Source organism: Mytilus galloprovincialis, chromosome 9 (genome assembly GCF_965363235.1).
Source record: "Mytilus galloprovincialis chromosome 9, xbMytGall1.hap1.1, whole genome shotgun sequence".
In the NCBI taxonomy this organism is placed as follows: Eukaryota; Metazoa; Mollusca; class Bivalvia; order Mytilida; family Mytilidae; genus Mytilus; species Mytilus galloprovincialis.
Window position 1 is genome coordinate 59,776,736 of NC_134846.1, and position 22,261 is coordinate 59,798,996.

The 22,261-nt window shown below is 32.7% G+C and overlaps 1 protein-coding gene across 2 annotated transcripts; it reads left to right on the forward strand.

Annotated features, from left to right (window-relative positions):
• Positions 1-18: 18 nt before the first annotated feature.
• Positions 19-11,440, forward strand: LOC143045470 (SUMO-conjugating enzyme UBC9-B). Of its 2 annotated transcripts, none has more exons than XM_076217993.1 (7): positions 19-97; positions 3,338-3,416; positions 3,634-3,717; positions 9,283-9,355; positions 10,087-10,196; positions 10,573-10,652; positions 10,984-11,440. In XM_076217993.1, the coding sequence occupies exons 2-7, from the start codon at positions 3,351-3,353 to the stop codon at positions 11,051-11,053; spliced, it is 483 nt and encodes a 160-aa protein (XP_076074108.1). In that variant the 5' UTR covers positions 19-97; positions 3,338-3,350; the 3' UTR covers positions 11,054-11,440. The 2 variants fall into 2 exon arrangements, with proteins under 2 accessions (XP_076074108.1, XP_076074109.1); XM_076217994.1 differs by having other exon boundaries at positions 83-188.
• The last annotated feature ends 10,821 nt before the right edge of the window (positions 11,441-22,261 follow it).

Sequence of the window (22,261 nt, forward strand, 5' to 3'; positions counted from 1 at the left end):
AATAGTTGACATACATCGTACAAACGCTTGACGCGAAGGTGTTAGTTTAATGTAAAGCGTCTAATTGATCTGTTCACGTGACATAGTTTTTCCAGCGGTAAGTTTCGTGAAATGAGAAAGGATTTTTCTTTAAAACCATTTACTCTTTTGAATGACACATAAAACTGTAAAAGTACCCTCACATATTTGTACGATTTTATATATACAACTGTTATCTTTGAATAGATTCTATTTTTTCGTTTTATCTTCGTTGAAACAAGAAAATCATGAATGGTTCTTTGCCTATATAAATGGAAACGGGTTACAAAATTGTCCAAGTTATTCGTTCTAATCCGTGGAGTAACTATTACAATGACATGCTATTGAATAAAAAGCTGAATGATAAACATTTGAATTACCACAACCCCTTCAGACTAAATCCCTTGTTCCTGGTTAAGGTCCCATCCTGCATCCCAGACTCAAATTGTTCAGTGATTGTAAATAATTTTAACCCTATCAATTGGGTTTTATTGTAAATACTGTATATAACCAAAGGGGACTAGATTTGTAATGTGACCATAGGTAGGCCCACAGAGTTTAAGCTTACTTTAAAATTGAGAATGGAAATGGGGAATGTGCCAAAGAGACAACAACCCGACCATAGAAAAAAAACAACAGCAGAAGGTCACCAACAGGTCTTCAATGTAGCGAGAAATTCCCGCACCCGGAGGCGTCCTTCAACTGGTCCCTAAACAAATATATACTAGTTCAGTGATAATGAACGCCATACTAACTTCCAAATTGTACACAAGAAACTAAAATTAAAATAATACAGGACTAACAAAGGCCAGAGGCTCCTGACTTGGGACAGGCGCAAAAATGCGGCGGGGTTAAACATGTTTGTGAGATCTCAACCCTCCCCCAATACCTCTAGCCAATGTAGAAAAGTAAACGCATAACAATACGCACATTAAAATTCAGTTCAAGAGAAGTCCGAGTCTGATGTCAGAAGATGTAACCAAAGAAAATAAACAAAATGACAATAATACATAAATAACAACAGACTACTAGCAGTTAACTGACATGCCAGCTCCAGACTTCAATTAAACTGACTGAAAGATTATGATTTCATCATATTAACATCAGGCACAATCCTTTAAACTGTTAGAAACAAAACTCAATTATAAGGAAGAAGATACTTATTAGACTACTGACTAGTCTATTTTTATAGACCAAATAATTTACTACTCTGAGTTACTTAATCTTTTGACAAGATAACTAAGAAGTGACTAGTCTGTGACTTTTTCCCAAAATTGAAACTATAATTTGAAGTAAAATCATGCTTCCAATTTGCTGTTGGTAAAAAAATCAATTGTTTTCCAATAATTTTGTCATATAAAAAAGAAATTACTGTTACAATGTAGTTTAATTTTTAACCAAAGTTTCATCCAAAGAAATGGAATCATGAGACATTAATTTTTTGCACACAGCACCAGTGACCTAGACTGCTATCCCTGCTCTGGGGTGAATCCAGCCATTTTAAACATTTCATTGTTGTAAAAACATCTTAAGGGCACCTGTCACCCACACTGGTAGAGATATAAAAGGCTGATTATTGTTATATAAACAAATTTTGTGTTATAATCTTAATAGTTAAGGATGTAAATGTAATTATGCTTAAATTGTATAAACACATATTAGTAATTGACAAAACTTGTCAAGGCCATTTTTGCTGAAAAGTAAAGTTTTACAAAATCATAAACAGTTTGACTTAGCTTTAACATTTGTGATTAAAGGGAGTACTGACTGGTACCTTTCCAAAACTGCATCCCTGTTTTTGAATATGTTTTTGAAGGAATCTATATAGATTTCCAATGCAACATGTCCAAAAATAAAAGGAAAGCAATTTTGTGAATGATGATAATTAAAGCCATTGCTTTTCTTCATTCAAGTTGTATTATTTGGCAGCTAATGAGTTATATTTTACTAATTGATCATGATATAAAACATTATCCAAAACTTTAGAAAAAGTAATGTTTATACTTAAAAGAGGTTTATAAAGAAGATTTAAAATCCATTTTGGAGTTTCTAAGTATTTAATCTTTTAAGACTTTGTTGGAGTAATAAAAGTCAGACTCTAGTGCTAATATAAGTATCTCATACCTTTACTTTTTAAATTAGAGACACATGTTAGGGTTCCTGTTGATGGTGGTTGATATTTGAAGAGAAAAAAGATAAGAGTTTGCTTTACATGTACTATTTTAATATATGGTTATAAAGAAACAAAAAGGGCATTTTCTTTGAATTTAAACTTTCATTTTTTTTGTTGAATAGAAATTTTTATAAAAAAAAAATTGTACAGATAAATAACGATAATATTTATTTAAAACTATTCCATTTCTTCAATAATTTAAAACTACAAATAGAATAACTTTTAACCTAATGGACTACACATAATAATTTCAAAGGAGAAATAAACAAATATACTAAATTGTTTTAACAGTAGAAGGAGGAATAAAAATAAAATAAAATAAAGAAATACAAAAGGAGTGAAACTGGGGAACTATTTATAGAGACTGAATGACATTCTTTGGCTTTATATTGATTAAAACCTTGTGGTTAAAAAAAATACAATTTGTTTTATGTTTGGTGTTGCATATAAGTTATTTATTAATGACTACCTGTATGCGGTTTGTTAGAATACATTTCTCAAAATTAAGGTTTAGGGCTTTTCGAGTGTTTACAATTTGATCACCTGTTTAAAGTATACAAATTTCTAAAACAGTGCCCTCAAAATGGAACATCCTGTGGTTGGCTTCTATTTTGCATGTTGTAATGTTTTCTTTCATAAATGACTTGAAACACAAATTTGCTCAAACTAATGGTAGTCTAGATATAGTTATATTTAGGGTCTATAGATGTTTTCTACATGTACAATGTATTATGTTTATGAGGAATCATTCACACATCTTTATATTATAATTCTCCGATCTTTCAAACCAAACAGGCAATTATGTTCAGGTGCATTTCTTTTAGTAGAAAATCTACTTGTTTATTTATGTCTTCTTTTGATGAGTGAACAAACTTATTACTGTGACTTGAACGAATAGCAATTTGTTTTATCAAATCAAACTTCAACTTGTTAGAAATTTTTACCAACTGCTAATGGAAAATACAGTTGTTGAGTGGCCAAAGAACAAAGCTGCCAAATTCAACCGAAAAGACTAAAGAAAATTTGTTCTCTGTTGACCATTCAAATTCATGATTTACCTACATCCACAACATGAAGGAAAATTTGTAATTTATGTAACCAATTTTAATATTTATTAATGAATATGTATGTATTTTACTTTTGCAGTTGAACTTATAAGATGTCTGGCATAGCTGTAGGAAGACTGAGTGAAGAAAGAAAAGCTTGGAGGAAAGATCACCCATTTGTAAGTCAAACTATTATATATAATTATAGACTAAAAACAAGAAAATAATTTCATAGAATTACATTCATGACATTGAGTTCCGTGTTTTATTGGTCAAGAGGTATTGTAAATAAAAAAGTGCACTGTATTTGTCATTTTAATATTCCTGTAACAAATATTCTGTAGGAATTAATTTATTTTGAGGGACAGTATGTTGTTATATTATTTTCCATTGCAGGGTTTTGTAGCCAGACCAACCAAAAATCCAGATGGAACATTAAATTTATTGAATTGGGAATGTGCAATACCAGGCAAGAAAGGGGTAAATAATGATTTCATATATTTTTTGGAAAGATTGGAAGCCAGGATAGCCACAAAATATATATACACTGAAATTTGGTTCCCAATACTCTTGTATATGTAAATATACACAGATGAACTGTAAAGCATTTTTCAAGTACTTTTTTAGCTCACCTGGCCCGAAAGGCCAAGTGAGCTTTACTCATTACTTTGCGTCCATCGTCGTCTGTTAACTTTTACAAAAATCTTCTCCTCTGAAACTACTGGGCCAAATTTAACCAAACTCGGCCACAATCATCATTAGGGTATCTAGTTAAAAAAATTTGTCTGGTGACCTGGCCAACCAACCAAGATGGCCGCCATGGCTAAAAATAGAACATAGGGGGAAAATGTAAATTTTGGATTATATCTCTGAAACCAAAGCATTTAGAGCAAATCTGACATGTGGTAAAATTGTTTATCAGGTCAAAATCTATCTGCCCTGAAATTTTTAGATGAATCGGACAACCCGTTGTTGGGTTGCTGCTCCTGAATTGGTAATTTTAAGGAAATTTTGCCGTTTTTAACCGGATTTTTGTGACAAAAATGTCGGTTATTGATTTGAGGATGTACAGCGGGCGGTCGGGCGGCAACCAAATATTGTCCGTGCATTTACTCATGAACCGTTCAACCAAAGCTTTTAAAATTTTAATATGTTGTTACTGACTACAAAATGAAGGTCAAGTTCAATAATGACGATTTTGACTTTTACCGTTTAGGAGTTATGGTTCTTGAAAGTTTGAAAAATGGTGTTTCCAGTCGTGTCCGTGCATTTACACATGAACTTTTCAATCAAAGCTTCCAAAATTTTAATATGTTGTTACTGATGACAAAATGGAGGTCAAGTTTAATAATGACGATTTTGACTTTTACCGTTCAGGAGTTATGGTTCTTGAAAGTTTGAAAAATGGTGTTTCCAGTCGTGTCCGTGCATTTACCAATGAACTGTTCAACAAAAGCTTTTCAAATTTTAATATGTTGTTACTGATGACAAAATGGAGGTCATTCAATAATAACGATTTTGACTTTTACTGTCCAGGAGTTATGGTTCTTGAAAGATGGAAAAATGGTGTTTCCATTCATGCTGTTGCATTTACTCATGAACCATTCAACCTAAGCTTTACAAATTTTAATATGTTGATACTGATGACAAGATGGAGGTCAAATTTGATGTTGACAATTTTCACTTTCACCTTTCATCAGTTGTGGTTCTTGTGATATTGCCAGGACACAAATAAATGTTAATAAATCCGGTTTGCTGTCGTTGTGACAGCCTCTTGTTGGTTATTATCTTGAATATTATTATAGATAGAGATAAACTGTAAACAGCAATTATGTTCAGCAAAGTAAGATCTACAAATAAGTCAACATTACCAAAATAGTCAGTTGACCCCTTAAGGAGTTATTGCCCTTTATAGTCAATTTTTAACAATTTTTTCGTAAATTTTTGTTATCTTTTACAAAAATCTTCTCCTCTGAAACTATAGAGACAAATTTAACCAAATTTGTCCATAATCATCATTAGGGTATCTTGTTTAAAAATGTGTCCGATGACCCTGCCCACAAACCAAGATGGCCGACATGGCTAAAAATAGTACATAGGGTAAAATGCAGTTTTTATACGACCGCAAATTTTGAAAAAATTTTCGTCGTATATTGCTATCACGTTGGCGTCGGCGTCGTCGTCGTCGTCGTCGTCGTCGTCCGAATACTTTTAGTTTTCGCACTCTAACTTTAGTAAAAGTGAAAAGAAATCTATGAAATTTTAACACAAGGTTTATGACCACAAAAGGAAGGTTGGGATTGATTTTGGGAGTTTTGGTCCCAACATTTTAGGAATTAGGGGCCAAAAAGGGCCTAAATAAGCATTTTCTTGTTTTTCGCACTATAACTTTAGTTTAAGTTAATAGAAACCTATGAAATGTTGACACAAGGTTTATGACCACAAAAGAAAGGTTGGGATTGATTTTGGGAGTTTTGGTTCCAACAGTTTAGGAATTAGGGGCCAAAAAAGGGCCCAAATAAGCATTATTCTTGGTTTTCGCACAATAACTTTAGTATAAGTGAATAGATATCTATAAAATTTCAACACAAGGTGTATGACCACAAAAGGAAGGTTGGTATTGATTTTTGGAGTTTTGGTCCTAACAGTTTAGGAATAAGGGGCCCAAAGGGTTCAAAATTAAACTTTGTTTGATTTCATCAAAAATTAAATAATTGGGGTTCTTTGATATGCTGAATCTAACTGTGTATGTAGATTCTTAATTTTTGGTCCCGTTTTCAAATTGGTCTTCATTAAGGTCCAAAGGGTCCAAAATTAAACTAAGTTTGATTTTAACAAAAATTAAATTCTTGGGCTTCTTTGATATGCTGAATCTAAACATGTACTTAGATTTTTGATTATGGGCCCAGTTTTCAAGTTGGTCCAAACAGGATTCAAAATTATTATATTAAGTATTGTGCAATAGCAAGAAATTTTCAATTGAACAGTATTCAGCAATAGCAAGAAATCTTCAATTGTACAGTATTGTGCAATAGCAAGAAATTTTCAATTGCACAGTATGGTTCAATAGCAAGAAATCTTCAATTGACAGTATTGCGCAATAGCAAGAAATATCTTATTGCACAATATTGTGAAATAGCAATCAATTTTCAGTTATTTGGAGTTATCTTTCTTTGTCCAGAATAGATATTTGTGCAATAGCAAGATATTTTCAATATTCTTTGAAAATTGAGTTATCTTTCTTTGTCCAGAATAGTAGTTTAATCAACTTAAATCATTGTTTTATACAATATACAATGTATTTTCACTTTTACTACCAACTGATAAATTAAAACAATCTTTACCATTCAGTGATAAAAAGCACTTTTTTTACATTTTAATATTTTATGATGTATTTAAATGAGCAGTTATTGTTGCAAACTCCATTAGAAATTTGAATTAAGATCAGTTTTGGAATAAGGAAAAGGGGGATGTGAAAACAAAATTGGGGGGGGGGGGTCAATTTTTCTCATTTCATATTTCATAAATAAAAAGAAAATTTCTTCAAACATTTTTTTGAGAGGATTAATATTCAACAGCATAGCGATTTTTTTTTTTAAGTTCATTAGACCACATTCATTCTGTGTCACCAACCTATGCTGTGTCAACTATTTAATCACAATCCAAATTTAGAGCTGAATCCAGCTTGAATGTTGTGTCCATACTTTCCCCAACCATTCAGGGTTCAACCTCTGCGGTCGTATAAAGCTGCGCCCTGCGGAGCATCTGGTTGGCTCATATTTCTGAAACCAAAGCATTTAGAGCAAATCTTACAGGATAAAATTGTTCATTAGGTCAAGATCTATCTGCCCTGAAATTTTCAGACCAATCGGGCAACCCGTTGTTAGGTTGCTGCCCCTGAATTGGTAATTTTAAGAAAATTTGGCAGTTATTATCTTGAATATTATTATAGATAGAGATAAACTGTAAACAGCAATAATGTACAGCAAAGTAAGACCTACAAATAAGTCAACATGATCAAAATGGTCAATTGACCCCTTAAGGAGTTATTTCCCTTTATAGTCAATATTTAACAATTTTCATAAATTTTGTAAATTTTTGTAAATTTTTACAAGATATTTTCCACTGTAACAACTGGGCCGAGTTCATTATAGATAGAGATAATTATAAGCAGCAAGAAAGTTCAGTAAAATAAGATCTACAAACACATCACCATCACCAAAACACAATTTAGTCATTAATCCATCTGTGTCCTTTGTTTAATATGCACAATGACCAAGGTGAGCAACACAGGCTCTTTAGAGCCTCTAGTTTTAGTTTTGTCAATATGCTTACTAGTTTTATCTTTTTAACCCAGACTGGGTCAAACCAAATAGTTGAAAATTGATATTTGAAGCTTCTGTGCTAAGTACATTGCATTTAGGAGTAGGAGCTATGACAGGTCAGAATAATGATTCTTGGTTTATATTAAATGTATTCCTGAGGACTGAAACCTTGTTAACTACCTTAAGCCCCAGTCCCACTAGACCACGATCGCACCACGCTCACCCCGATCTAAAATAAATTCAGATCTAGTGAGGTCGCGGTATGAGCGGCATGAAAATGTAATTTTTCATTGCTTTCACAATGCTACTACATCCTCATTACGCTTCTACAACGATCCCACTACGATTATACCATGTTCTCATCGCGCTTATTCTGCGACCTCACTACGCTTATCAAGATCTTTCTACGCTCATTACTTTCTCACTACGACCATACCACGAGTTATCTGATTGCACCACGCTTCTACTGCGATTGTAACACGCTCTTACCACGATTATAATATGTTCATACCGCAATCTTACTACGTTCTCAGTTCTCAGCAATAACGTCAACATCGTGTTTCATATCAATACAGTTCCATTCCTTCTTTTTTTGATTAATATGTAGATTTCTTGGAAACAATACAGTCATGCCACCAAAATCTACTAGAACTTGTGGCCGTGGTGGTAGGGGTTGATGTAGAGGCAAAGGGAGCTCTTATAGTAACGAATCCTGATCTAGAAGAGATGTCGGATTGACCAATCCAACCTAAATTACAGCCTATTGCTGGTCCATCAAGCACAAATGACAATATTTTAGTGAACGATAACAGAGATGACACAGATGTGTCAATAGATATAGGAAGATGTGGTATGAGTGTCAATGAGACAACTCTCCATCCAAGTAACAATTTATAAAAGTAAACCATTATAGTTCAAGGTACGGCCTTCAACACGGAACCTTGGCTCACACCAAACAGCAAGCTATGAAGGGCCCAAAAATAAATAGTGTAATTCCATTCAAACGAGAAAACCAATGGTCTAATCTATATAAAAACAAGAAGCATGGTTGAGCCGTTAGAGAAAATGGACAAGAAAATGACAATGAGAATGATGGTAGTAGTATGAACGTATTGAGGTCGTAAGAAGAGTGTGATAAGGACAGCAAGGGGGTGCTAGAATCGTACTGTGGTCTTGAACAGCGTGGTGGAAACATGGTAAGGTCGTAGTTGAAGCATAGTATGGTTGTGGTGAGAACATGATGGTCGTAGTGAGGTCGTAACAACGTCGCTGTGATATTGTAGTGGAGTCTCTCTGAATATAATCACGCTTTCACTATGCTCTTGCTACGATGGTACAACGACCTTTGCGATCTTACCACGACCTTAGTGCGCTATCACTACGCTTCTACTACGACCTGATTTCACCACGACCGCACCACAATTGTTTTGAACATGTTCAAAGTTGGCCACCCTCATCAGGATCTTGAAGACCTCACCACGACCATGATACAACTTACTGTGATCTACACGATCGTACTATGATCATCAAAATTTTCATTTTTTTCACAGATCGTAGTGCGATCGTACCCTAGTGGGACTGCAGTATTACCAGTTTCATACTCGTGGAATATTTGTCACATCACATTAACATTTTCTGTCCTGATATGCATGTAACATTTGCTACTAGATAGGACCATCAGCTTATTATAAAAATTATATTTACAAATGATTATTTTCAGACACCATGGGAAGGAGGATTATACAGATTAAGAATGTTATTTAAAGAAGACTATCCTAGCTCACCTCCTAAATGTAAGATTTATTTACAAAGTAGTAATATTATTTCATTCTGACATGGGTAAATTTAATGACCATGTTCCTCATCTATCATTCTGCTGGTTGCATTTGTAATTTATCTTTGGTAACTCAATGCTATTTGTTTAGTCTTAAAATACCCTTGTGACTGTTTGAATCATCAGATAAACAAAGTTTGTTTCATCAGATAAACATAGCTTGTTTGTTATAAAACTCACAGTTGAACTGTTCAACACAGTTTGTATTCTCCAATTGCAATTGTCAAAATGAAAATGCAGTGTACTGAAATACCAGAAAATAATTGTTAATTGTAATCACACAGTTAATCCAAAGAGATGATGTTCTCACTGGAATAATAACATATTGATGTTGATTTATTGGTTTTAGAGTGCTATGGTAACATTTTAGTATGTATCATCAAGGTCATAAGTGTGGACTGATTAGCAATCATACTTGTGCCTTTATCTCACAGTTTGGGAAGCTGCTGATAATGGCTTTGTGGTGTCAAATAAGCACAACCTAACCTCAATAGGTTATCAAAAATGTTGACTGCCATACCTTTTTCATAGTATGAACTCCTTTGCTGTACTCACTTGTCAAAAAAACATCATATTGTGACTTCCGCATGATAATTTACTGTATCAATATGAAAAAAAAAACATGATAATCAGAACATCTTACTCTTAATCAACTTGCTTATTTCTTTAATTTATTTTTTTCTGTTGCAGGTAAATTTGAACCTCCACTTTTCCATCCCAATGTTTATCCATCAGGAACAGTTTGTCTTTCACTGCTTGATGAAGAAAAAGATTGGAGGCCTGCAGTTACAATAAAACAGGTTTGTTAAATGGCAAAACATGTCAGCTTTTTAAAATTGTTTGACCAGAAATATCCTTCAAAACTGTAAGGGTACCGGTAGGAATGCAATGTGTTAGAGCAGACAGAAAACACAACTACATGTGTATTGTTTTTTGCAAAAAAATGGGCAGCATAAATGGGCAATTTTGTCATAGTAACAACACTATTTGTAAAATTACTATAAATTATTTGCTTTTGAGAATTTGCATGTGTTACCTTAAGAGAATTAAATCACTTGAAAGTATTATTTTGAATCATGTGTTCAAGTGCACTGAACTCTTCAGAGTGCTTGAAAGAATTCTTTGAGAAATGTGGCTTATATGTGACAATAATGTGTTACATTTTTTGATTGTCAGATTTTACTGGGTATACAGGAATTATTGAATGAACCTAACATAAAAGATCCAGCACAGGCAGAGGCTTACACAATTTATTGGTAGGTATTACATGTAATTAACACAACTGTCAGATATGTCTTAGTATAAAAAAAGTCTTTTGAAGAAGTTAAGCAAAAATATTGAGGTAAATTCATAAAGTGGATGTCCATAAAATCTGACAAAATTCTTCTCACAGACAGTACTTGTATTTAGATCATATAACACGGTTTTTACCACCATGTTATACACTTACAAAGTAAAAGCAGAAAAATGTCAAGGTTTATGTTTTAAGTGGCATTTCTAACCTGGCCTTACTCCAGGACTTTTTGAAAAAAATTTGAAAGACACTAAAACATTTTGTTTATTATTGCATCTCATCTTTTCTTTCAGTCAAAACAGAACAGAATATGAAAGACGAGTAAAAGAACAAGCTTCCAGATTTAGGGATCCTTCATTGTAGAACTTTTTAGTCTTGTGTAAATTGTTTGTACATATTGTAAACTTATTTTGTATAACAAACCTCCATCATTTATTAAGAAAATGTGACTTTTACTCATAAAAAATTAGTAGAACTTGAACGTTAAATTTTCAAATTATTTCGTCTTTTAGAATTTAACTGTTATATAAACATGTTGTGAAAGGTTGAAAAAGAAAAAAAAAGTATATTGCTTCTGAAGCTATGGATATTTAAATATTCTATTAAGGAAAGACGACATAATATCTTAAATCAAAAATGATATACATGACACATGAACTCTGGAGAGTTCAATTAATTCTTACATCATAGAATCTCTTTGTCAAGTCATCATGTTAAATGTTGTTATAGCTGATTAAATTTCATGATGTATTTGTGTTTCTTATTCATGACTTGGAGATGGAAATTTAAATGGTCCAAGGACACAGTTATCGTCCTTTTGTTTTCGTTGTCTACGAATATAGTCCCTAGTGTAAACAGTGAATAACTTGCAAGTTTTATTTGATACACTTTCCCAATTTATTTCTTGATATTAAATGCATTAAATATTAAGTAGGGGGATTTAATTACATGTTAAAAAAAATTTGGGTGCTGAATCTTTATGTAAAGTAGTGATTTGGTCCAGTTCAAAAAGGTCAAATTTTATCACGTCTGAAGCTGTCAAACTGAATTTTACACCCCCTTAACACACAATTGTCAATATTTTGAGTTTATAGAGCTGGTAGAAGTTTCTATAATTTTGATATTATTTGTCTTACTGGTAGTACACTACACTGTAAAAATCTTTTTGAGAAAGAGCAGGTGCGATTTTTATACGACCGCAAAAATTTTAATTTTTCGTCGTATATTGCTATCACGTTGGCGGCGTCGGCGTCGTCGTCCCAATACTTTTAGTTTTCGCACTCTAACTTTAGTAAAAGTGAATAGAAATCTATGAAATTTTAACATAAGGTTTATGACCACAAAAAGAAGGTTGGGATTGATTTTGGGAGTTTTGATCCCAACATTTTAGGAATTAGGGGCCAAAAAGGGCCCAAATAAGCATTTTCTTGGTTTTCGCACAATAACTTAAGTTTAAGTAAATAGAAATCTATGAAATTTTGACACAAGGTTTATGACCACAAAAGGAAGGTTGGGATTGATTTTGGGAGTTTTGGTTCTAACAGTTTAGGAATTAGGGGCCAAAAAAGGGCCCAAATAAGCATTATTCTTGGTTTTCGAACAATAACTTTAGTTTAAGTTAATAGAAATCTATGAAATTTAAAACACAAGGTTTATGACCACAAAAGGAAGGTTGGTATTGATTTTGGGAGTTGAGGTCTGAACAGTTTAGGAATTAGGGGCCAAAAAGGGGCCCAAGTAAGCATTATTCTTGGTTTTCGCACCATAACTTTAGTTTAAGTAAATAGAAATCTATGAAATTTAAACACAAGGTTTATGACCACTAAAGGAAGGTTGGGTTTGATTTTGGGAGTTTTGGTCCCAACAGTTTAGGAATAAGGGGCCCAAAGGGTCCAAAATTGAACTTAGTTTGATTTCATCAAAAATTGAATAATTGGGGTTCTTTGATATGCCGAATCTAACTGTGTATGTAGATTCTTAATTTTTAGTCCCGTTTTCAAATTGGTCTACATTAAAGTCCAAAGGGTCCAAAATTAAACTAAGTTTGATTTTAACAAAAATTGAATTCTTGAGCTTTTTTGATATGCTGAATCTAAACATGTACTTAGATTTTTGATTATGGGCCCAGTTTTCAAGTTGGTTCAAATCAGGATCCAAAATTATTATATTAAGTATTGTGCAATAGCAAGACATTTTCAATTGCACAGTATTCAGCAATAGCAAGAAATCTTCAATTGCACAGTATTGTGCAATAGCAAGAAATTTTCAATTGCAGTCTTGCGAAATAGCAAGAAATCTTCAATTGCACAGTATTGTGCAATAGCAAATATTTTCAATTGCACAGTATTGCGCAATAGCAAGAAATATCTAATTGCACAATATTGTGCAATAGCAAGAAATTTTCAATTGATTGGAGTTATCTTTCTTTGTCCAGAATAGTAGTTGAATCAACTTAAATCATTGTTTTATACAATATACAATGTATATTCACTTTTACTACCAACTGATAAATTAAAACAATCTTTACCATTCAGTGATAACAAGCACCTTTTGTTACATTTTAATATTTTATGATGTATTTAAATGAGTAGTTATTGTTGCAAACTCCATTAGAAATTTGAATTGAGATCAGTTTTGGAAAAAGGGAAAGGGGGATGTGAAAAAAACTAGAGGCTCTAAAGAGCCTGTGTCGCTCACCTTGGTCTATGTGCATATTAAACAAAGGACACAAATGGATTCATGACAAAATTGTATTTTGGTGATGGTGATGTGTTTGAAGTTCTTACTTTACTGAACGATTTTGCTTCTTACAATTATATCTATAATGAACTTTGCCCATTAGTAACAGAGAACTATATTTGGTAAAAATTTACATAAATTTACCAAATTAATGAAAATTGTTAAAAATTGACTATAAAGGGCAATAACTCCTTAAGGGGTCAATTGACCATTTAGGTCATGTTGACTTATTTGTAGATCTTACTTTGCTGAACATTATTGCTGTTTACAGTTTATCGCTATCTATAATAGTATTCAAGATAACCAAAAACGGCAAAATTTCTTTAAAAATTACCAATTGGAGGGCAGCAACCCAACAACCAGTTGTCCAATTCATCTGAAAAATTCAGGGCAGATAGATATTGACTTGATTAACAATTTAACTTCTTGTCAGATTTGCTCTAGATGCTTTGGTTTCATAGTTATAAGCCAAAAACTGCATTTTACCCCTATGTTCTATTTTTAGCCGTGGCGGCCATCTTGGTTGAATGGCCAGGTCATCGGACACATTTTTCAAACTAGATACCCCAAAGATGATTGTGGCCTAGTAGTTTCAGTGGAGATTTTGTAAAAGATTACTTGGATTTATGAAAAATGGTTAAAGATTGACTATAAAGGGCAATAACTCCTAAAGGGGTCAACTGACCATTTTGGTCATGTTGACTTATTTGTAGATCTTACTTTGCTGAACATTATTGCTGTTTACAATTTATCTCTATCTATAATAATATTCAAGATAATAACCAAAAACAGCAAAATTTCCTCAAAATTACCAACTCAGGGGCAGCAACCCAACAACCAATTGACCGATTCATCTGAAAATTTCAGGGCAGATAGATCTTGACCTGATAAACATTTTTATCCCATGTCAGATTTCCTCAAAATGCTTTGGTTTTTGAGTTATAAGCCAAAAACTGCATTTTACCCCTATGTTCTATTTTTAGCGGTGGCGTCCATCTTGGTTGGTTGACCAGGTCACGCCACACATTTTTTAAACTAGATACCCCAAAGATGATTGTGGCCAAGTTTGGATTAATTTGGCCCAGTAGTTTCAGAGGAGAAGATTTTTGTAAAAGATTACTTTAATTAACGAAAAATGGTTAAAAATTGACTATAAAGGGCAATAACTCCTAAACGGGTCAACTGACCATTTTGGTAATGTTGACTTTTTTGTAGATCTTACTTTGCTGAACATTATTGCTGTTTACAGTTTATCTCTATCTATAATAATATTCAAGATAATAACCAAAAACAGCAAAATTTCCTCAAAATTACCAATTCAGGGGCAGCAACCCAACAACCGATTGTCCGATTCATCTGAAAATTTCAGGGCAGATAGATCTTGACCTGATAAACATTTTTATCCCTGTCAGATTTCCTCAAAATGCTTTGGTTTTTGAGTTATAAGCCAAAAACTGCATTTTACCCCTTTGTTCTATTTTTAGCCGTGGCGGCCATCTTGGTAGGTTGACCAGGTCATGCCACACATTTTTTAAACTAGATACCCCAAAGATGATTGTGGCCAAGTTTGGATTAATTTGGCCCAGTAGTTTCAGAGGAGAAGATTTTTGTAAAAGATTACTTTAATTAACGAAAAATGGTTAAAAATTGACTATAAAGGGCAATAACTCCTAAACGGGTCAACTGACCATTTTGGTAATGTTGACTTTTTTGTAGATCTTACTTTGCTGAACATTATTGCTGTTTACAGTTTATCTCTATCTATAATAATATTCAAGATAATAACCAAAAACAGCAAAATTTCCTCAAAATTACCAATTCAGGGGCAGCAACCCAACAACCGATTGTCCGATTCATCTGAAAATTTCAGGGCAGATAGATCTTGACCTGATAAACATTTTTACCCCATGTCAGATTTGCTCTAAATGCTTTGGTTTTTGAGTTATAAGCCAAAAACTGCATTTTACCCCTATGTTCTATTTTTAGCCGTGGCGGCCATCTTGGTTGGTTGACCGGGTCACGCCACACATTTTTTAAACTAGATACCCCAATGATGATTGTGGCCAAGTTTGGTTTGATTTGGCCCAGTAGTTTCAGAGGAGAAGATTTTTGTAAAAGTTAACGACGACGGACGACGACGGACGACGACGACGGACGCCGGACGCAAAGTGATGGGAATAGCTCACTTGGCCCTTCGGGTCAGGTGAGCTAAAAAATGGGGGGGGGGGGATTAAATTTTTCTCATTTCAGATTTCATAAATAAAAAGAAAATTTCTTTTTTTTGAGAGGATTAATATTCAACAGCATAGTGAATTGCTCAAAGGAAAAAAAAGTATTTTAAGTTCATTAGACCACATTCATTCTGTGTCAGAAACCTATGCTGTGTCAACTATTTAATCACAATCCAAATTTAGAGCTGAATCCAGCTTGAATGTTGTGTCCATACTTGCCCCAACTGTTCAGGGTTCAACCTCTGCGGTCGTATAAAGCTGCGCCCTGCAGAGCATCTGGTTTTAATTTGAATTTATTGTCTAAAAAAATGCACTACGAAATAACTGTGTTCTCATGCCAAATGATTCAAGAATCTCTTTCAAAATTATATTTTATCAGTTAGTCATGCCAACTCAAGACCTCAGTTAAACTGATTGAAAGATTATTACTTCAACCTATGAAAATCAAGCACAATCCCTCCTGTTAGGGGTTTAGTATCAAACCATCATAAAATATAGAAGAACATAACCTGTATGTTTTGTGACTTTTGACCTTCTTTTCTTAGGTTTGTCCATTAATTGGATATACATTTGTATAAGCAGTAGATCCACCATATTTGGTATATGGAATGATTGCATGGTGTGCATGTCGTTCAGGCAGGGTTCATCTGACCATGACTTCATTTTTATGGTTCATAAGTCCATGTTTAACTTTGCAATAAGGTCAGATTTTTAGATTTTATAAGCAATACTCTAACCTTTATTTGGAATATAGTGTGATTGTAAGGTGTAAGTGTCTGTCTGGCAGGGTTCATCTGACCTACACCTGATTTTCATGGATCATTGATAATGTTCAGTTTATGTGATACTAGTAGTAAAACTTTCAACAAACATTCATCTATGACAAGAAGCAAGTTCAGCTGACAGGGTTAGTTGAAAATATAGAAGGGTTCATTTTAATATCATATTAACTTGTTCTTTTCCTGAATTTGCATTTAATTTGTTTCTGGACATTGAACCGCCTTCCATGATCATCATATTTCAACAAAAGATTATAACAAATGGCTTCGTTGGTCCAGTTATGTTTTTCTGCAATTATCCATGATAGGTCAACAATATTAGGTACCAGTATGTGGGTTGTTTTTGAGATTTTCCTTCTACACAATATTATAGCCTTAACCTCAATTTAATTGTCGGTTAAGATTTTGGGATAAAATGTGAAGCTTAGAACTATTAATGTATAAAGGGTTTTATAGATATTTTGTCTGTGAATAAATTATTTGTTCATGATCGTAATCATGTACACAATAACAGATTTCAATTGACCAGTTAGTTTAACAATATTGCCCTTTAAAATACTATAGATTCCAGTTATTCACATAGCCATTATTATAGCAAGTGAATCGTGTGTCAATTCTTTGATTCCCAGAATGTGAAAAAGAAAGTGAATGTTTCATCATAGCCTATTTTTCTTTTGGAAGGAAATCTTGTGAGTAAAAAAAAAGGATGCTCTAAAAAGCCTTTGCTTCTCGCCTGGTTTTATGCATTTTACTAAAAATTGCCTCTCTCCTACATTAAAGATTAGAATATAATTCATGAATACTCTAGTTCAGGGAAACAATGTGCATGTGCAAGATCGATCGTGAATTTGCGTTATCGACTAATTAGATACGAGATTTGATAAACTGGGGGCATTATCAGTTTATTGATTTATCAGATCGGCATCGTTATTACTGTAGTCAGATTAATGCATACTTTATTTTCACATGCTATGGCAAACGAAAATATATACAACATATGACAAACAAAAGGCAGCAGAGAACAGACGTTACAGAGTATACAATAATATTATGACATTATATGTGATTTAATTTTCCAAGTGGCTGCATTTCAATAAATGCATAGTTTTACCAAGGAATTGTATATTTAAATATACAATTTCTTGTTTTTACTGTCAGAGATTTAGAATAAATTATCTAACTTGTGCCGATTTGGCCAAGAATAGTAGAATAAATATAAAATTCTATACGCACAGATCTATACGTTGGACATGATAAAACAAAATGATATTCGTTCTCCAAAACATTCATATTGCAACATATACAAATTCTATTTTCTCTTTGAGTATTCAGATAACGACCAACTTCAACATTTAATCTAAGTGTGCTGCTATGCAATTTTGTTAATATAGATACATTACAATGAAAATCTAAGTATCTTTCAAAACCAAACACTACATTATATCGTTTATAAATACAAAGTTTGTTACATTCTTCTAAAGCTGAAGATTCCACTGACATATTAAAACAGACTATTTTGACCGTTATGTTAATTAATCTTAATTACAAAAGAAACGGTTTGATATATGTCACCTGACTTTGAGTGTTACCTTCACGCAAAAATGGACAGATTCATGCTGTGATGTTCACTTAGCAGATCGTCTGTATATTCAAGAAGGTACGGGTGCTATTACCATATTTGAGGAACTGATCTGAGGTCATAAAAATAAAAGTCAATCAACACCTTTGCCATATGGTATCATAAAGTTTTACCTTAAACTATTAATCTCACCAGGCGACAGTTAGAGACAATTAATATACCCTTAATAATCGTAATCATGTTCTGACAGTTAGGTACCATTAAAATATATGTTCAAAATGCTACTCCCTGATTGCATGCGTGTATTTACATATTTTTTTTTGTGCTTAATTCAAATGCATTGGATAGTGACAATTTTTGAAAGGAGGGGGATCTGGGTCTTTCAGCATTTTATTATGATATATTGTGAAGCATACATAATATTGTGTACAGAATATCTAGTTAATTTCAATGAGATTTATTAAGATCTTAAACAGAAAAAAAAATCTTTATATTTTTTTGCTGTATCTTTAAAAAGTAAATTTTCACAAATATATATATATATATATATATATATATGACTCATATATAGTTTGGCATTTGATTACATACTTTTAATTAACAGTTCTGTCATATATTTATTTTTGTGTCAGAAAATTCACGTTAGTAGGTAGACAATGATACTAAATGCGATTTTTTTTTGTTATACTACAATTACTATAGAAAAAAGACCACCCCCCCCCCCCTTAAGACAAAAAGAAAACAACTATTGCCTTGTCGAAAGCAAGAAGGTCTTTAAGATTTATGAGTGAAATAGCTGCCTACTTGGATCTTTTGACATACGTCCTTCTTTTTGACAAGTTTCGCATAAGCAATACTTAGCGATGCTAGGTTCCGTCGTCAGCATTCATGCCGACTAATTCAGCATTTAGGTTCAGTCTGTGGTTAAAGTTTTGTTTTACATCAAAATCGTTGCCAAACATAATGGAATTTTGGGAAATTGGGAGCTTCTTTATGTCCAAAATACAGTATCCAGGGCAAAATTTTGCAAATATTTATTTTCATTTTTCCGTCTTGTACTACTAGATGGACTTCGTTTTTCCTGAACAGTTTTTTAACCGTTTTGTTTAATCGTCCAGTTGCAATTTAAATGCATATCCATGCAGGTCAAGATCATGATAATGATATATGAATGTTGAAACTATTTTGTTTTACATTGCACTGGACTTTCACTCAATGTTGTTCAAAATGCAACAGTCAGAGTAAAGACATTGTATATATCTTATAAGTAAGTGCGGCTTTTTTGCTAAGATTTTAATTCCATATGACGATCTGTAGCTGTTTGATTTTAAGGGATTTATTTTATTATTGTTTGAACAAGGAACGTATATATACTGTATACCAAGGTTTAACGGTCAGATTATTTATACAATATTGAAAACATAACATTTATGAAGCCATGATGTTTATTTTTTATTGAATACATCGCATAATGTCATTCATTACGACTATGTGTTATGACCAGCAACAACTTTTCAAAAAGCTCCGTCTTACATGACAATCATATGGTTTAGGTTGTTTATCTATATTCTCCCGAAAAAAAGCTAAAGAGAATAAATTATGAAGGGTCACCATTGTATGATATACTGTTTTGGCAATTAATGCCATTACGCCAGCATGTTTCTGGAAATTATTCTCAATCGCAAAAAATTATTTTTCTGCACATAAACTTCTTCAAAGTTCTTAACAGCATCCAGGGACTTGAAGGACCTCATTCCTTCTTTATCAAACATTTCGTTTTGGCTATTTGCAAGCAGTAATTTCAAATTTCTTTTCCAATTTTCTCCCGTAATTTTTAAAGACTATATGTCCCGAAATTTTTCAAAATATTATTTATTTTACTTTATTACACATAAACATTAACAAACAAATCAAAGAGCTGATAGCTCTGAGGTGGAAGAAGGTGAATAAAAGGTAACCTGAATTACCACAAAAGCAGCCCCACTAACCCAGGCTGATTTGTTCCATTATCGTTATGATATATATTTTTTTTCTTCAAACAAGAAAAGGTCATAAGTACATGGATTTCCCATCCGTACAATCATTTTCTATGTTCAGTGGACTGTGAAAATTAGGTAAAATCTTTAAATTGGCAGTAAAATTAAGAAGATCATATCATAAGGACCACATGTGCACTAAGTTTCAAGTTGATTGGATTTCGACTTCATCAAAAACTACCTCGACCATAAACGTTATAACCAGAAGTAGGACGAACGGACAGACCAGAAAACATAATGCCCATAAATGGAGCATAAAACTAGTAAGGCTTGTTACATACCCGCCAACTTTTGAAAGTTCCCATAGGGGTTTTTAGTGCACAACAATTTTAAGGTTACAATTTTAAGCGAAGTATTTTGTACGATCTGGATTGTCTAGAAAAAGTGTCATATTTGTATGATGAACTTACATGCCTTTTTCTTAAGTCTGTTTGCATGATTCTAGTTATTAAATCGGTAGAAGAGATGAAGCTAGCAGATCAGGGTTTATTTTCTTGCGTAAGAATATTAGATGCTTGTTGAAATTTCCAATTTTGAATTATGCACACAAAGATGGACCTTTAACAGGTTGGGAACAACACTCCAAATGAGGGGTAACCTTATTGGAAGAACGAACATTACAACCCACTGTAAAAAATGAGCACATTTTTATTCATATTATTTGATGAAACTTTCCCCCAAGAACTAAGCATCTATTAAGTACTAAATGGTCAAAATATGTCAAAAGAATATTCTGTTGTTTTTAAACTTATATCTTCTTTATTAATTTGACCCCTCATTTAGAAAAGTTGTTCCAAATATAAGAATTTTCCCACTTTTGAGTTTAATAAAAATCTTTAAAATGTTCTTTCTTTTATTTCAACAGTAAAATGACCCCTTGTTTTAGGAACAGTCCCTTATTTAAGGGACACCACTCATAATTGGGGGGGGGGGGGGGGGTCCCAACCTGAATACAAAAATAAAATATGTTACAACCAGTATTATGTCAATAAATTAGTGAAAAAAATACAATTTACTATCTTTATTATGTTTATGGTAGTACAGTAGACTCCGGACAATTGGATACCCAAAATGTCAGCTAAAAATATCCGATTACCCGATATATTCAATTAGACGATGAATGTATATTCAATGAATATTCTACAATAATAAGTAGATCTATTGCTTAATTTGTGAAAGGGCTGGAGGATTGATGGAGTGATTTTCATCAGTTACATCACCACGATGTTTGCGAGAAAAAATATCAGCTGATTATGTAGCTAATGATTAAATTTGTTTCCACTTGCAGTTTTTAAATCCTATATTTATTAAAATCAATCAAATGTCCTGCAATATTTATGTAAATTATTATCTTCCATCCATAGTTTGTCTTTACTTGTTTAGTAAACAAATTATTTACATTTTCACACAGGTAAACTAATTTGGCTATAAATAGATCAAAGCATGTCTGAGTAGAATCTCTAATCTAAAATCGTAATTGTTATAATTTTATTTTTTTAAATAATCAAATTTATATTTATGAAAATAATCATGATTGAAAAAATAGTATTGCATAAAGTTTACGCTTTCAGAGACTATTTATGCTTAGGTCATGGTTCTAGAGGCTTCTTCACATATTTGTTAACAAACCAATATGGCCGCCACACGTGATTACCTTTGCACATGTGAAAAAAATATTTCTGACAAAAGTCAGATTTCTCTTGTCAAAAGGGATTTATATTTATATTGCAATAAATTATTCAGAAGGAGGTACATTCAGTTTCAATTATAATTCTTATTCTATGAGCATTTAGAGTTTAATCAAATTCTCCCAACAGTAACGTACTGCTTTTGTCAACTGAGTCTTGAATAATTTTATAAATAGATTCAAACCATTTGAAGTAGAAGGCATCTAATTCACATGACAAGGAAAACAATGAATAAAGACGTTAATTTAATTAGAAATAGATCCTTTTTATTATTAAAAACAAAATCTTCTTGTCTGCAAGATTGCAAATTCGTAACTTCAAGGGCGAACTTGTAAACAGGGCGAGTTGTCCCGATACCAAATTCACGCATGCGTACTACAAATATCTACAGTAAAAACATCCGGTTACAAGTAAACAAATAACGTTCATGGATTTCATGTGGATGAGATGAAATCTATTAACTTACATAAATAAAAAGGTCATATTTACGATAGTGATTGTTTTTCAATCCTAATTTAC